Genomic DNA, 17,349 nt, shown 5'->3' on the forward strand with positions numbered 1-17,349 from the left:
ATAAAGCCTTTATTTGATAATGTACTTACACTTTATAATATTTTTCATTTCGTGATATATTTCTATATTTTAGCTATAATTATGTTTATTTATTATTTAATTATACTATTATTACATTGCACATAGGATAAAGCTAGTTTTATAAAAACTCCAAATTGATTTATCCCACAACCAAACCAGAGCACCAACCAAACTGAATTATTCAAAAAGTTGTAATTCTTTAAGAAAATTACGAGTTTATAACAATTTGTTTGAAAAAAAATGATATGTAGCTGAAATTGTCGGTAAACATTTAATGATGTTTCCCTATAAACATGAATGGGCAATTGTGTGGATTAAAAGAACGAAGATATAATATATTTAATAATTTTTTTAATTAATTACTATTGACTTTGGCCAGTTTTAAAAGAAATTATTCAACGACTTTTAAAACATAGAATTAGGTTCTTTATTTTCGAATTTTATTTAATACAGTAAAAAAAGTGAAAGACAAGAAGAAAAATTGGTGAAGGTGAAAAGGATGGGTAGGTGGTGGTGCCGAACCCATCCTGTGAGCCCGCTCACACCAAACTATTTTTCCCACACCAACTACCCAGATATTAAACCATCTACTCTCTCTCCACAATACACACACACACACACTAGGGTGTGTATATATATACACACAATTTTAATAATGAGACACCGAGATTTCCTCTCTATCTGCACTCACCAAACCAGAGAGAGAATCGCACCAACCTCCAATTCGAGGTGATCGTCGGATTAATGGCGTCGAGCCTCACCAAACACTTCCTCGGAGCTCAATCGTCCTCCGATGGACTCGCTCGCCTTGGATCTCTCCAGTCGCAGCCGTTGCCGCCGTCGCGCAGCCTCCAGCTGCCTGCGCGCCGATCCAGCGTCAAACGCCTCGGTGCGGATCTCCTGATTTTTCGCTTTTAACTAGTTTGAGTTGCGAAATTGATGTTGTTTTTGGTTAAATCGGGGGTGATTATAGCTGGTGGATTTTATTTGAATGTTGTTGTTTGATTGCGTGTTTTTGTGTGCTTCCTTTTGTGCTGGTGAAATCCGAATCGAAATGAAATGTGTAGCGTTGTGTTCGAGATGGAGAATTGTTGCATTTTTATCAGTAGATTTTAGCTGTTGTTCCGGTTTTGATTTTACTTCGTTGTTTGTGTGATTAGGATATAGTTAGATTATTAGCTTGAGGTTTTTGAGATGTTTTGTGCCTTCTTTTACAACATGCCTCGCTTAGGTGGAGTGTGGCAGTGTGCGACTTCATGTTATGGTTATTTTGAATCCGATTTGTGTCATTTAGATCGAACTACCTAGAGCATAACGATTAGTAGGGGTTACGAGAAAGTAACTAGGTCTGTTTCCTTACCAACTTTTGATGATAGTGTACAGAGAGATCCATGATGGAGATGAAGTTTATATTTATGTGTGTATAAAAAGCATCTGGTGAGAATGACTGTTATAGGAGTGAAATGAGAATTACTATCAGCTCTTTATCACAAATATCTAGGGTTGATACTGTTCCTTACTGGACTAATGCAGCATCTGAGTCTGAATCCTATTAGGATCAGAAATTTTATTTTTATTCGTTTATTTATTATTCTTTGATTCTGAGTTTGAATCCTATTAGGACCGGGAATTTTACTTTTATTCGTTTATTTATTATTTGTTGTTTTTATGTGCTGCTTCATTGATTTTATATGCTTGTTCGTCATTCTCATTTCTTGCAAAAAATCAAGTTCTTACTAGCTCCTTAACCTATATGAGGTCGTTAAGTATACTAAAATACTTGCATGCTTGTTTTGAACAGAGATACAGGCTGCGGGAAGTACATACGGAACCTATTTCCGTGTTACAACATTTGGCGAATCTCATGGTGGAGGTGTAGGGTGTGTAATTGATGGATGCCCTCCTAGACTTCCCCTCTCAGAAGCTGATATGCAAGTTGATCTTGACAGAAGGTGCTTACAAAGCTACTATGTTGTTCTCGCTTGTATTGTTTAATAGCTTCATATATCTAAAATCTATACATGGATGAAACCTGCTGTCTTTTATGAAAGGGAGTGTTGGTTAATGACTTAATGTAGACTGAGTTCACTCACAAGATTTAAGAATTGGTAATGAGATTTGGGAGGAGTAGCTTTCTATTGAAGTTGTCAGTCGTTTCTGAAAGAATTAGTTAGTTGTCACTTGTCAGTCATCAGTGCATTAGTTGATTGTGAATGTATGAGTTATTTCTTTTAGGAGGCCAGGCCAGAGTAGAATAACCACCCCAAGAAAGGAGACCGACACATGCAAAATTGCGTCAGGGACTGCTGATGGTCAGTCAAACCATTTTCCAGTCTGAATGGACTATTTTGCTTGTCTTGCACCTTCGCACCCATTGGTTTTGATTTTTCATAATGTGGGCTTTTTTGTGTCATCTGTATTCCAGGATTCACAACAGGATCTCCAATTAAGGTAGAAGTGCCCAATACTGATCAAAGAGGAAATGTAAGTGCCTTGTTCTCCTTCTCTACTTCTGTTTGGGAGCTTTCTCAAGAATTATTATTACAGAGGCATGCAAGCTATATGTTGCTTAGTTATATTTTGTTGTGGAATATTTTCCAGGACTACACTGAAATGTCACAAGCCTATAGGCCATCTCACGCGGATGCAACTTATGATTTCAAATATGGTGTTAGATCAGTCCAGGTACTATCATGTCACTTTAACTGCTATATACAGTCCTTTCACATGCCATACAATCTGTTACTATTATCATGAAACGTTGGGACATCTTTCGTCAAGATCAAACTATTCTTTTATGTAAATTTGTTTCTGAAACCCAGGGTGGTGGCAGATCTTCTGCAAGAGAAACAATCGGAAGAGTTGCTGCCGGAGCTGTCGCCAAGAAAATTCTAAAGCTATATGCCGATACTGAAGTAAGTTATTGTATGTTTTTGGATGATAATGATCTTTCCTAAAGGTTCCACTATCGTATTTGAGCCATATTTCTGTTTAAAGTGCCACAAATTCTTTTAGCTTTTAGTGTCATTGGATATTCCTTCCACCTCACTAGAACTTACATTTTGTTCTTCATTATAAATAGATTCTTTGGCTACAACTGATATTGCTACCAGGTTTGTTATAAGTACATAATAACAAATCTTTTGCTGCTCCCTTTAATTAATGGAAATTTTAGCTAAAGATAAGAAAACACAGTTTACCAACACATGACTATTCATGATTCATGGGCCTTAGAGGTCAAGGTGAAGAAACCTGCTTCGTGTTTACTTTTATTTTATCTTTTTTGTCGAAGTGAACGTGAACATCTTATCTTAAATAATGAAATGTGGAAAGTGCTCACCCTGCTACGAGGTTTGTTAGTCAATTAGTTTATATCCTCATGCTTGTGTTGCAGATTATTGCTTATGTTTCACAAGTGCACAAGGTTATCCTTCCTGAAGGTCTGGTTGATCATGAGACGGTGGCCCTTGATCAGGTGAACTTAACATAGATCCATGTTTTTCTTCTGCATATTATCATTGGTAATGCCTCGAGTATATTGTAGAAACGCGTTTGGTGGTAATAGTTGCTACTGAGTACTGATACTGTTGTAAAACTTGCTGATCATTGTGCATTCTATCTATGTGATGTTTACATAGGTAATGCATGTGATTCATATATCAATGGCTAATTCAGCAATTCCTTGACTGTTTTTTTTTCTTTTGTTTATATCATACTCAGAAAAAAAATACTATACTAAGACAGTGTGTAAGACCTAAAAATACTCCCAACATAAGGTTGGCTGATCCATATGAATATGATTGTCGTGGGTTAGGATAAACTGGTCAAATTGCTGCCTGAGTAGTGAGTATATCTTAGCTCTTGTTTGCACACTGAGCTACATACTTAATCCATATAATAGTAAATATGAATCATCTCCTTTTTTCTGTTGGTTTTTCATTTTCTCGTACCATATCTTTTGACAAGTTTCGTCTTTTCTATTTTATGCAGCATCCATCTGGCTTGTTAGTTTTAAATTTCTCTATTAATTATGTCTTTTTCCCAGATAGAGAGCAACATTGTAAGGTGTCCAGATCCCGAATATGCGGAAAAGATGATTGCTGCTATTGATGCTGTCAGGGTGAGAGGTGATTCTGTTGGGGGCGTTGTCACTTGCATTGTTCGGAAGGTCCCAAGGGTAAACCCACCTGTTCTGTGCCCACCATTCTCCCTCTAGCTCCGTTCACCCCCACCTTTGGCTCATTTAATCAATACACTTACAAAATTATAGTTTAGTTTAGTTTACTATTCAGGAAAATCCTGAAAAAATAATAGATAAAATGAATAATATAAGCAACTATTTTGCGTATCTGTAGGGGCTTGGTTCTCCAGTCTTTGATAAGCTTGAGGCGGAGTTGGCTAAAGCTGCTTTGTCATTGCCTGCAACAAAGGGATTTGAGTTCGGCAGTGGATTCGCAGGTATAAAAGCCCTCCAATTCTTCTTTACCTATCATATTAGGCCAACAGTTTACACGAAACTTCTTTCAACTTATTGGTCTTAGCTACATCTGTTTTCACTCTAATTTCATTTCAACTTAAAACTTAACCAGGTACATTCATGACCGGTAGTGAGCATAATGATGAATTTTACATGGATAAGGATGGTCGAATTAGGACAAAAACAAACCGGTCTGGTGGGATTCAGGTAATTAATTTTCATTTGAGAGACAGGTCTGCTTTTTCATTCATCATTTCCAATACGTCTTTATTCATGATCCAATATCCATTTTCAGGGTGGAATATCAAATGGAGAAATCATCAACATGAGAATCGGCTTCAAGCCAACATCAACAATCTCCGTATGTTCTTTCTCTCTCTTCTTGTCCCTTGACTTCAAGGCATTCATTATACTCCGCTTATCTTTTGTGTTCAGCTTTGTTTTGGATTTACAGCATCCGGGCAGTTTATATCTGACCCTTGATATTTTTTTATTATCTAAAGTTCAACTGAAATTAAAAATCTTAAAGTACAAGTTCGTCTCATAAGAGGTTTAAGGATGATGTCAAGACGAGTATTTTGGGATCTAATGGAAAGTTCTTTCACAAATCCTTTTCCAAATCACTGCTTTCAGTCACTTCCTTTGCGCCTATTCCTTTACATCTCTTCTAAGGTTCTTGTGCCTTGGAGAGTTCAAATCATCTCATGGATGTTGTGTAATTTGTTCAAATGGAATGTAAAATTTATCAAACTTGTCATATTTCTATGCAGAGGAAGCAAAATACTGTAACTAGAGACAAACACGACACAGAGCTCATAGCACGAGGTCGTCATGACCCTTGTGTTGTTCCAAGAGGTATGCCACTGAGTCATGGATGTTTCTGTCTGATTGCCTTAACATCTGTTGACTATTTATCCTCTTTTAAACGTCTACGCAACATGTAACTTAACATGCCACTTATGTGCACCTCATGGTTACCATGCAGCCGTTCCAATGGTGGAAGCAGCCGTAGCCATGGTGCTCGTTGATCAACTAATGGCACAGTATGCACAGTGTAATATGTTCCCAATAAACCCAGCATTGCAGGAACCCCTCGAACAGCCCCATGACGCACAGGCAAAACTTAACCTATAATGGTGCCTCGTTGTCTGGTATGAGTCTATTCATATTTGATCGCGTTGTTTATCTTTTGTCATTCGGCTAAGTGACTGAAGGCAAACTATCTGCTGCGTTTTTGCTCGATGTTGTATGCTTAATTTTTGTTTTTTCTGATAACATTGTGTATGTACTCTCTCTGTAGTTGGAATGTTTCTCAAAATATTTATTGCTAGTTTTGGCGACGAATAGTATGTAAAAGATTTTTTGAGTTTGGACAATACAAAAATCGTGTACTTTTGCTGTTTAGTTTTCAGTTTTATTATTTTTCATTGAAAGTGATTCTTATTTTCTCTCGTTGAAAAAATGAGGTTGTATTGTGATAATTTTACAGTTGTGTGTTTGATACATTTAGTTTAATAACAATATCTTAAAAATATCATTACTTTTATAAATTGCATAAAATTAAAACTCAATTTATTAATTTATTCATTTGAACTCATAGTGAAAGTGAATATATTGAGTTCTGATTTTACAAATGACTTGTAGAATCAAAATAAATACTACTCTATAAAATAAACACTATAAAACGAAACAAATAATACTAATATGGACTTATGCCATAATCAAAATGAATAATTATGCTTGCATAACGAATAAATTGAAAGGTAATACATGAGTATAATGCTTCAAAATTTATATGCTACTACTATTTTCTTAAGTATAATATTCCAAATGCTATATCTACAAATATACAAATTAGAAAAGAGTCATGCTTGCATAACGAAATTTATCTGAGTGAATCCATCAGTTTCATACTCCAATTTGTAGACTCTGAATAAAAATAAAGAAATTTGAAGAACATTATAGATTACTTAGGAATTCAATTATTCTATGAAAAACAATGAATAAATTTGTATTTATGTGAAGAAAAAAAGTTTAAAAACTACAAACAAAACAGAGCCTATTGTATTAATAATTCGAAGAAAAAACTCCAAATGCGTTCTCTAAATTATTGCCTCGTCACTATCAACACATCTCTTTCTCAATAATTTAAATTTGGATTTAAACTACATTATCAATTAGGATTATATCATTATCATCATTAAATTGTAGAATTGCGTCTGAGACTGGTCTAAGTAACCAAAAATAATAATCCTACTATTAAACTAAGCCTAGTTATCAATGACAGATGCCATGCAGAAATGTTTCAAATGAATAACCCTACACCCTCAATTAGTAAGATCTCAAATAATATTTCATGATTGAAAAAAATAACATTTCAAAAAAATTAATATTCTTTTATTAGTAGGGGTCTGTGTCAATTTATAGGTGAACTCTATTACCATCTTCCAACAACACTAACGCCATGTCACATAACAAAATAGAAAGGGTGAAAGAGGTTCAACAATACTGTCACAGATAAGATGTAGTTCATGAGTGGTTAGCTAAATCTTTTGCAGTTTTAGGTTAATCACAGAATGTCCATATTCCACCATATAGCATTGTTATTATTATTTCCATAAAGCTTTTCTATCTCTCACACTATGAAAGACAAGAAAAGGGCGAAGTTCAGTTATCACCATTTTTACCATCCTGCTCCATTTCATCAGCATCCTCGAATCGATGGTCGTTTATCTGAAGCTGCAACAAGAGAGATTGTATATAACAACTTTACATACTCCAACATAAAGAAATTCACAGGGCACAGATGAACTAATAAAAAACAATGGTAAACTTCATTTCTAAATGATTCATGCATTCAGGGTTGAAGGTAATACTTGGAGCATTTTTACATACCTGCACTACGGAATGAGCCAAGCCAAGATTTTCTTTGGCACCAATTGGATGAGCTGGATTTTGGTCGGCATCCCCTTCAGAGTCGTCATCCTCTGATGAACCAAGGGAGAAACCATAAATAACACAAAAAAAACTATAATAAAGGGAAAAGGGAATTAGTATCAATTAGTACCAAGTTGATCAGCACTCGTAATCCAATCGTATTCACCGTCTAGTTCTACAAGAAGCACAACACTTAGTTAATCAGTAACTGAAGAATACAAAGGAAAATGATGTATATGTCTGACATGGAGATTAATACCACCTTCAGTCGGATCAGGATTTAGCTCAGCACATTCACAGAACATTGCAAACAGTGTATCCACTGCAAGGATAAAACTCTCATTCAAGGGGATTTATTTAAACATCCACAAGGAACAAATAAATTAAAAAGGCACAGAAAACAGAAACAAAAGTTTACATTGTTTAGGATCTGACGGCACAAGTCTCATCTCAGTTATCTTCGATAAGTTCAACGTATCATCACTCTCGGAATCTGAATCTTCAGATTCATCATCCTCAGTCCCAGTCTCAATCTAGAAAAATAAAATAAATACAAAGATCCTCATTGGACCATTCAAAAACTATATATCAATGATTCAAATCTCAACCAGAGGAAAGAGAAGAGTACAAGTATAAGCTTGCATACGTTGCAAATTCATAACACTAGATCACTTCACCAATAGTTATACATTTCATTGCCTGCTTATGTCAAAAGTATCACTTCAATGAGGTTATTCTAATGCTGCCATACACTGACGGATACAAATCCTAGGAGATAAAGTGATGATTGAGTTCAAATCTCAAAGCAGGAAAGTGAAACTTCTTCCATATCACTTTAATTACAGCGCAAAACTAATACTATCAATTGCAAAGATACTCGATACTGAAGCACAAATTATAAATATCACATACAAATTGTACAAACTCTTCAACCGTGCAATTCTAACCAGATCTATCCATATCCAGACTTAAACCTTCTAAAATTCAAAATGCAGATATTTAACACAGCAGACTGCAAAATAAATGAACATAGAGCAGGAGTATTTAGACTAAGGATGAATCGCACCTGAGCATAGATGCAAGGAGAAGGATAAGCCTCAGGATCTGTAGAAACAGCGTGAAGCGATACAGAAAGGAAGTCCAAGGCATATCCTTTCGCCATATCCGAGTCACTCAACCACACTACTTGCCTTTCCATACAAATTTCAAAACAACGAATCAATCACGCTGCAAAGCTACGTATAAAATATGTGATGAGAATCGACAGCTCAAACAACCTGGTGGTGATGTAGAGAGTGCCGGGGGATTCCGGCACGCGGCGGCTACTGCCGAGGACGATGGAGACATCGTGCTGCACGAGCATCAGCTCCTCGCCGTTGTCGGCGTCGAGGATTGGTTTTCCGACGCCTTCGCCGCTTCTTTCAGTAACCGATCGAATGCCGGAGGCCATTTCCGGTGGAATTTAGAGAAGGAGAAATCGGGGTTTAGGGTTTTGAATTTTGGTGCTGTCAGGTTTAAAAGTTGAATGGCGCTCTCTTTAATTCTGCATATATATATGGTCAACTTTATACCCTATCCATAGAGATAATACTCATATAACCAATTTTCAATCCTATCATATTATTTTAGAACTAATATAAATCAATATGAAATGCTTATTATAGAGTAACATTTAGTAATATTTTGTTGATTAATAAATCGAAATGATATATTGAATTTCAGTGTGTATATATCTAAATTTTAGTTTAAGAGACTTATTCATATCTATGTAATTTTTTATATTATAAATATTCATCTTTATTTGTATGCGAGGAGTGCCGAGTGTGTCTTTATACTTTCACAAGTTCACAAACAAATCCTTGAATTGATTAGTTATTTTTTTGTATAGTTTTCGTTCTGATAAGTACCATACTACATAGTTTTTTGAATTATTTGGAATTATACACTTATTAATATAATACTAATCAATTTATTATTTTTTAAAAAGACACTAATAATAATAATTGTCCCTGATTACATGTCTGATATTTTTCGCATGCAAATAAATTATCTCATTTCTTATTTACCTTTTGCTAAATCACATTCCATTAGCTCATTCCATATATTTTTATTATTATAATAATAATACATGCTACTACTATAAAATTATAGCTCACATTATATTTCGTCTAACTTTTTTTACATTTATTAAAATTCGCGCCAAGTTAAAATAGATTGGTAATTGCAAAATCATAATGAGTAATAAGAGACAATTATGATAATATTAATAAGTAATTATATACTCACACTTTCTTCAAAGACAAAATACAAAGAAAGTGAATAGTAAAAAAAACAGTTTGTTTGACCACCGTGGGAGTGGCGGCAACACCACCCCCTCCGCTGGCCGGCAAAGAATCCTACAAAGATCCACCACTTTGTCTTTGCCTCTGACTCTCTCCCTCTCCCTCTCTCTCTCTCCACTACAGTTGAAATTCTTGTTCACACATTACCCCACTTCCTCAACTACATCCCCCACCAATCCAAAGAAACGTTCAAGGCACTATCATCATCACTTTTCTTCTTCCATTTCTTTTTTTTTTGGTATTCTATACATAGTTTCATACACCTTTGCCTGCATAAAAAGGTGCAAATTGACATGTTACAAAAGGAGACTAATTGAAGAAATTTCATAAACAATTAAATACTCCTATGACTTTTTTCAAACTTATATGAATTTCTTGGATATCATGAAGCAAGCAAAAGTTAAAAAAATTAAAAATAAAACCTGTCTGATTATTGAACAAGAACACACTTCACAGCAGAAATTGTCTTGTCCCTTTTTAGAGCCATATTTTTGGGAAAGATTTGGTAAAAATTGTTTGGATGGCAATGGAGCAACTAACTTCACTCACATCAAGCCTCTTTGCTCCAATGAGATATGCTCTTCTTTATTGTATTTTATTTCCTCATTATGATTCAAAAATACATAGATTATAGATATCTCACATGTAAATTCACTAATATCTTACAAGGCAACCCTAAACCCTACCTATATTTTCCAATTGACAAATATGGTAGACCCATTTGAGAAAAAGACTGAAAAATGGACACTCACACTCTTAACTCTTACGGCTAGCCATCATGCATACATATGAGAAACAACTATGCAAAAAATGAATTTTAGGACAACCAAGATGGCATGTCATGAAAGTTCTCTACCGTATAAATAAGTGCGAATGAACTCAAAATTTATTCTATGAGTGTGTTCTCTTTGATGGAGAATGGAAGAACGGAAAATTTACCGAGCAACGAGCAACCAATTTTCCCCTACCCGGCATCTTTTTCCAAGATGATCAATGATGATTTCCCATTTACCCTATATAATGACTTACCCCAACCTATTAGTTGTAGGAGATTCTTCTTACTTAATGAGGTACACTTCGTAGTTTACTAAGGCAAGTTGAAAACATACATGTCCAAAAACGAAAAACCAAAGCGATGATTCTTTACTAGGAACAACCCCCTACCAATGTCTGCAAAAATGACAAATAAGCCCCTGGCAAGCTTCCAAGGGTTGGTGTCGGTGGGCAGACAACAATGTAAAACTATTTCAATTTGATATTGTTAGGTTTTTCATTCTTTGAATATCTCGAAAACGACACTGTTATAGGCCAAAACATGGGACCATGACCAACCTAACATTGTTGTGTTCTAGTGAAAGGGACTCATCACAAATTTCTTGATTCATTAAGGAAACTAAACCACATATCAATCAAACATTATGTAGCAATTATTACTCATAAACAGTTAAGTTGACATTCGAATTGCAGTTGCATTAACAGAGAGATCTTACCAGTTTTTTTTCCCTTGCTCCCAATTTGTTGTATGTCACGTTGTGGACATTGTCAAGATGGTCTCGAGATGGGCTGCTTCAGCACGACTGTTGGGGCTATCCGGCAGTTCCTCCGCTGGTGCTCCAAGACTAGCTGCTCGGCGAACCAGTCAAGCTTCTCTGAGTTGCTCTGCTCTCCGAGCCTCCTGCCTCCAAATAGGACGGACTCGACGTTCTTCTGTTTCAGTGTTTCATCCGCTATTCCAGTCAGTAGGCCTATGTTGCTCGGACTCGGGTCTGAGTCAATGTGGGGCCCACACCTACCGAAACTCAACCCGTTGGCCTATTGGTACACGACAACTTTAAAAGATTAGGCTATGATCAACTACCTAATGCTAACTAATGCCTCACGTTTCAAGAAAATTAGCCAACAATTGAGATGGAAATTATTAAGAGCATCCACAATGGACGAAGGGTTTCACTATTAATATACATCCAAATTATGCTCAGCATTATCCATCCACCACTACAGATTTAATGAAGACAACTAGGACTGATTAATTAAATTATCATCCATAACTAATCATATGCTTCAACAGTACTCTTATAGCTACAAGTCAATTCTCAAATATCATAATCATCCCCCAAAATATTTGTCAAAACTTCCAAAAATATTCATAGTTTATAGTCTATAAAGTTAGGTGATACATAAGAAAGGAAACTGAACAAGGCCACACTTCTCAATGCCAGCGCATAATATGTATCACAAAAATTGGAATGGTGATGTTAAGATCTTGTCTTTTATAGGAAAATAATTGCAATTTTATTTTATACGTGTATTTATATTTGTTTTGGGATTTTGACAGTGTCACTGCTATATCTCACTTATAGAATATGCAATCAATTTTCCTGTTCAGGCATGGGAAAAGGACTCTCAACACACTAGCTCTCTGTAAAACAGACAAGAAAGCAAGCTGTGTCCAGTTTAGCCATTTCCTTTCTCTCTCATGATTTACTCACTCCAGTAATTTGTACAGAGGATGCATCATGATAAGTAATATACATGCATGTATACAAATATATAATGTGGGCTCATGAGATTTCAGAAGCCAGTTTCTATTAGTTCTGGTAAAATAATGAATTGAGGTTGTGAAAACTACTTTTAACAGCATACTGATACAGTCAAACATGTGACTTTACTGTGGGCTGTAGGGATATGGTCAAAAACATATAAAGAAATAAATTATGCACTCTTTGCCTACTGCAAATCTGCAAAAGACTAAGGCCATCCACAACGCTGTCTCTATACCGTCTCTTAACTACTATTTGAGCACTATTTGAGGGCCCCACTGTCCTTTTTTCCTCCATCTCTTAACTAAGAGACGGAGGCTGCAACGCTCCGTCTCTTAACCGTCTCTATACCGTCTCTTAATTACTATTCATTCAATTTAATTTATAATTTTTTTTAAAACCCAATTCAATTTAAACAAACACACTTTATTAAAATTAAAACAAAATTAAAAAACACACAAAATAAAAAAACACACAAAATAAAAAAAACACACAAAATAAAAAAACACACAAAATAAAAAAACACACAAAATAAAAAAAAATTAATCGGAAGGGCTAATCATCCTCCGGAGGCGGTCGAGGTTGAGGGGGAGTCGGAAGGCCAAGTTGTGCTGCCATATGCACAATTCCGTTCCACCAGGCCGCGTATTGGGAGTGCGAGAAGCGGGAAGTGTCCGCCATTGTGGCGGTCATGTACGCCACCATAAGTGTGTCCGAGCCTCCTCGCGAGCCCGATCCTGAGGCCGGCTGGCTTGATTCGCCTCGGCCCTTCCTTGCTCTAGCCGCTTTCGCCGCCTTCGTCCCTTGCGGCCGACGGCGCGTACTCGCGGATCCTCCTGCATCGCCGACCGTACCCGCAAACTCCTGGGATTCAGCATCATGTTGGCTGATGCCTTCAGCAGTGTCACCACCAGACGCACCAGCACTAGACGAGTATTGGCCACTCGCCGTATGCTTCGTGCGCTTCGAGTTTGAGCCCGAGCTGGAGCGGAAACCGCCGGCCCATCGTTCCTCGTCCTTGACGGCGCGCCAAACATCAACAAATCTGAATTGATGTCCCTCGTCCTGGTAGTAGGCGCGCAAAGCGGACGTCAAAATGTCGGTGGCCGTGGCGCCGCTTTGGTAGCGCGCCTCTTCCGCCGAGTAGATGCCGCAGAATTTTTTGACCTGTCGGTCGACTCGGTCAAAGTGACAGCGGATCATTTTAACTGTGCGCTTGCGGGAGCGGTTCGGCTTTATTTGGTGGTAGACCTCGACAACCTTTTCCCAGAAACACTTCCGGGTTTGTTGATTCCCGACGATGGGATCGTACGAGACCGTGATCCAGGCGTTGTACACCGCCATCGTTTCGAGGTTGTTGTACGGATGTCGGCCAAGATCCTCTTCCTCTTCTTCCTCCTCGTCCTCGCCCGTCTGGGGTTGTACACTGCCTCGGCCACCTCCACCGCCTCGGCCTACTCCCGGCGTGGGATCAACTGGAAAATCCTCCCGGATCTGGGATAATCCCTGCGAAAACCGCGGGACGTTGGGACGAACATATGCATCAAGGTCAAAATTGGGTGGTTGGTACCCCCCGGCGTCGCCGAACCCTGGGTCCCCGGCGTTGACGAACCTCCACCGCCCAATGTGTTGATCATGTTCTCCCAATCGCCGAATGAGTTGAGATCCCACCCGCCGGAGCCGGAGCCGCCATAGTTGCCCTCGCCGTCGCCGGACATCTTGAGTTGGGTTATGAAAATTTCAGCGAAAATTTGAGAGAAAATTTAGATGATATGAAGAATAGATGTGTAGTTGTGTGTAAATGAGGATGGGTTTAGGAGTATTTATAGAGTAAAAAATTTAATAAAAAACAAAAAAAATATAAAAAAAAAAACAAAAAAACGGTAATAATACCGTTACAAAATTTTTTTTTATTTATTTAAATTCGATTTTTTTTTAAAAAAAAATATTTATTGCGTCAGCACGTGACGACGCCCACTCGCGGGCCGGCGAGTGGGCGTCACGCACGACGCCGGGCTGCGCCACGTCGCCGAGGCGCGTGGCGAGCCAGCTCGTCTCCTGGCTCGGCGAGACGAGTCGCGCGACGAGACGCGCGATGAGACGGGACGAGATGGAGGCTGCAACGCGTCTCGCCGGGGTCTCGTCTCGCTGAGACGAGACGCGAGACGCCGGCGAGTCCCGTTGTGGATGGTCTAACCATTTTGTCCCCAACCCCCAATTATTTTCAATATATCAATTCCAAATGCTTTGTCTTCCAAGTATTTGATATAACTATATTATGAGGTATGATCATCAACAAAATTGAAGCAAATTTTGAAATAAGTGGATTATAATAGTATAATAAGGCTAGATAGTCAAATGAGGGTAAATTTGCATAAATTCATATAATTGGTCAAAAGTGATAATTCATCTATTAAATTTGCAATAATCATAAAAATAATTTCAGATATACTACAACATTATATATAACCAAAACAAAAAGACTTAGTTCTGTATGATCCATAACCCAAGAAAAAGTGTAAGAAAAAACATCATTATTATCATGAAATATCAATCCTCAGGTATCAAAAGAGTGAGAATTTTTTACTCATTTCGTCAGAAAATAACACCCTCAAAAAATGTGCAAGTGGTGAACAAAGTAAATAAAGTCAGTATTTGTGATTAATTATATTACTGCCAAATTCCACTTCAATCAAGACGCATTATCCATGCGTTTAGTAGTTTTAGTACACTAGTAAAGTAATTCCAATAAGAGTAATTAAAACAAACTTTAATTGCTTCATTCAACGTGATCACTGATCAATGTGAGATATAATCAGAAAAATGTAAATAAGAAAAGACTTATCACCTGAATTCGAACATAATTACTGCTCCGGCACTGGCCGAAGGCCATCGCCACCGCGTGGTCGACGAGCTCCGCCGACCCCTCGCCGGAAATCCGAGCCAACGGCCGAGCCCAATCCTCCGCCGTCCATTTCCGAACCTGTTCATAATCGAAGGAGCTCTCCGTCAGCTGCCCTCCCGCGCCGAGTGAAAGTACCAAAATGTCCTCCACTCCTCGCACGAACGGAAACTCCTGCTTGTTATGCAGCACGTGCGTTATCGCTGCCGCCGTTGGATTGCTCATCGTCAGTCCACCGTCAACGCCAACGCATCGCGTCTTCCGGTCCACCGATTCCATGCGAACCGGGCTGAATAAACCCGGTTCAGCTGACGTGGCGAGGCACACCTCCCACAGATTAAAGTCGAAGCTATCCGACTCCAAAGCGGCAGCTCTCGAGAACAGAAACGGCGCCGTACTGGTCAAATCGTAGCAAGGGATTAAAACCGGTTTGAGCGTGTTCTTAAGCGTCAAACTCCGTCCCGTTTTTCTATCCTTGAACGCTTCCTTCATCGCTCTCTCCAGACCGGCGTTGGACGAACCGGCGGAGGCGCTTCGGCCCAAAACTCGCTTCAATAAACCGATTTTCCGGCGCCGAGGGCGGTGGAATTTGTTCCCCTCGGCGGCGAGGAACCTCCACGTGTCGTCGGCGCGGAAAATCGGGCGGCTCTGATCGTTCGCGGCGAAGAGCATCGCCGTGAATATCCCGCCCACGCCGGTGCCGGCGGCGACGTCGAAGTAATCGGCGATTCTAGCGTTCGGATCGCCGGATTTGCTCCTCAGCGCCGCCTCCAAATACGACAGCGCCTTGCCGAGAATGATGCCTCGCATGCCGCCGCCGCCGTCGACGCTCAGAATGCATATTTTCCCCCTCTGATTCATAATCGCGTGGATTTCCGCCTCGCCGACGGCGGCCATGGGGACGACGCCGTTTTTAGGCTCCGGAATCGGCTTCGGCAGCCAGAGCTTGGGATCGTCGTAGCCGAAGAGGAATTTGCTCTCCAAAATTGAGAAAATTTCGTAGCTCAATTTATCTGTATCGAATCTATCAGCATGATCGGCTACACACGCCATTTCCTCAGCGGTTTTTTTTTCTTCTTATATCTCTAAATTGAATTATACATACATATATTTACAAAATGTATCTATCGCGTATATATATGTATGTAATGAGCCTGAAATCAAAGAACCAGTCAGATCACCAGTTCTTCAGTTGCAGGCTAGAGATACAGAGACGGAGAGTCAAATGGCAATCAATTGCTGGAAGAAAGTAGATCAGAAAATAGATATGGCGAAGAGATATTGCAGAGAGAGAGGGAGACAGAGCGATACAGAGCAGTTTTTTTGCAGAATGTCTGTTTACCCTTTTGGTTTTTATATAGAATTATAATTTTGAAAAAAAAATTAAAATGGAAAAGGCATCCGAGAAAGAATAAGAAAAAAGATGATTAGATCCGAAACAAAATCCGAATTTTGTTATTTTCGACATTTTGGACTTTTATTTTTTATTTTTTGCAGATTAGTTGATTAATGTAAGTATCAGTAAATTTGTTTTTGTACTGCTAAATTATCACTTAAATCTGTCAATTTACCAATCACAGATTTCAGCATTTTGAAATAAGTGACCAGTGAACTTCTGCATTGTTTGCATTTTTTTTTTCATTATCTCATAAAAATAATTACTCCGTACCCACTTTAGTCTTTTGGGCAACACAATTAATTTTGTTGAGGTATTTTTCCATTATTTTTTAATATATTTTACTCTATCTTCATTTTTTGCCTTTAAAGCTATTTTAGTTGAATTCTAATTTTTAAATATTATCAAGTTCAAAAAAAAAAATCTGAATTATGGTATTTGCATTTTTTATACATCATAAAAGTAAATATCATCATATATCTTTGGACTCAGACTTAATTTCATTTAAAGTACATTTTTACTATTTTCAGATATTTTTAACATTTCTTCAATTTTTTACCTTTAAGGCTATTATAGTTAAATTCAGTATTAGGCTTTTAAGATAAAAAAAATATAAGTTTTGTTATATCAATAAAATTTAAAATTATTATTTTCCATAAACAATACTCCTATTTGATTCATTTTAAATTTCATTGACATATGATACTCCTTCCGTCCCGCTTTAGCAGTTCCAG

At 37.9% G+C, this 17,349-nt stretch overlaps 3 protein-coding genes across 3 annotated transcripts; 1 reads left to right on the plus strand and 2 right to left on the minus strand.

Annotated features, from left to right (window-relative positions):
• Window positions 1–674: 674 nt before the first annotated feature.
• On the plus strand, window positions 675–5,902 carry LOC121763342 (chorismate synthase 1, chloroplastic-like). Its single transcript, XM_042159342.1, has 13 exons — window positions 675–910; window positions 1,823–1,973; window positions 2,257–2,333; window positions 2,447–2,505; window positions 2,623–2,706; window positions 2,844–2,936; window positions 3,416–3,496; window positions 4,067–4,198; window positions 4,377–4,479; window positions 4,611–4,705; window positions 4,794–4,859; window positions 5,269–5,353; window positions 5,484–5,902. Exons 1-13 carry the CDS (start codon window positions 766–768, stop codon window positions 5,630–5,632), a joined length of 1,320 nt encoding a protein of 439 aa, XP_042015276.1. The 5' UTR covers window positions 675–765; the 3' UTR covers window positions 5,633–5,902.
• Window positions 5,903–6,943: 1,041 nt separating this feature from the next.
• LOC121763506 (chloride conductance regulatory protein ICln-like) lies at window positions 6,944–8,955 on the minus strand. Its single transcript, XM_042159527.1, has 7 exons — window positions 8,713–8,955; window positions 8,502–8,625; window positions 7,854–7,968; window positions 7,698–7,757; window positions 7,566–7,610; window positions 7,394–7,485; window positions 6,944–7,237 (listed from the first exon to the last, which is right to left on the minus strand). Exons 1-7 carry the CDS (start codon window positions 8,883–8,885, stop codon window positions 7,166–7,168), a joined length of 681 nt encoding a protein of 226 aa, XP_042015461.1. The 5' UTR covers window positions 8,886–8,955; the 3' UTR covers window positions 6,944–7,165.
• A 715-nt stretch (window positions 8,956–9,670) lies between these two features.
• LOC121765733 (patatin-like protein 6) lies at window positions 9,671–16,553 on the minus strand. Its single transcript, XM_042161943.1, has 3 exons — window positions 15,166–16,553; window positions 11,268–11,589; window positions 9,671–10,046 (listed from the first exon to the last, which is right to left on the minus strand). The coding sequence occupies exons 1-2, from the start codon at window positions 16,270–16,272 to the stop codon at window positions 11,320–11,322; spliced, it is 1,377 nt and encodes a 458-aa protein (XP_042017877.1). The 5' UTR covers window positions 16,273–16,553; the 3' UTR covers window positions 9,671–10,046; window positions 11,268–11,319.
• Between the last annotated feature and the right edge of the window lie 796 nt (window positions 16,554–17,349).

Source organism: Salvia splendens, chromosome 14 (assembly GCF_004379255.2).
Source record: "Salvia splendens isolate huo1 chromosome 14, SspV2, whole genome shotgun sequence".
In the NCBI taxonomy this organism is placed as follows: domain Eukaryota; kingdom Viridiplantae; phylum Streptophyta; class Magnoliopsida; order Lamiales; family Lamiaceae; genus Salvia; species Salvia splendens.

Coding starts and splice junctions, on each gene's coding strand:
- LOC121765733 (XM_042161943.1), bottom strand. CDS start 16,272: ATGGCGTGTGTAGCCGATCATGCTGATAGATTCGATACAGATAAATTG. Junction 11,590..15,165: donor GTAATTATGTTCGAATTCAG/GTGATAAGTCTT, acceptor GTGTACCAATAG/GCCAACGGGTTGAGTTTCGG.
- LOC121763506 (XM_042159527.1), bottom strand. CDS start 8,885: ATGGCCTCCGGCATTCGATCGGTTACTGAAAGAAGCGGCGAAGGCGTC. Junction 8,626..8,712: donor ACTCTCTACATCACCACCAG/GTTGTTTGAGCT, acceptor TTGTATGGAAAG/GCAAGTAGTGTGGTTGAGTG. Junction 7,486..7,565: donor TACGAGTGCTGATCAACTTG/GTACTAATTGAT, acceptor TTGGTTCATCAG/AGGATGACGACTCTGAAGGG.
- LOC121763342 (XM_042159342.1), top strand. CDS start 766: ATGGCGTCGAGCCTCACCAAACACTTCCTCGGAGCTCAATCGTCCTCC. Junction 911..1,822: donor ATCCAGCGTCAAACGCCTCG/GTGCGGATCTCC, acceptor TGTTTTGAACAG/AGATACAGGCTGCGGGAAGT. Junction 2,707..2,843: donor ATGGTGTTAGATCAGTCCAG/GTACTATCATGT, acceptor TCTGAAACCCAG/GGTGGTGGCAGATCTTCTGC.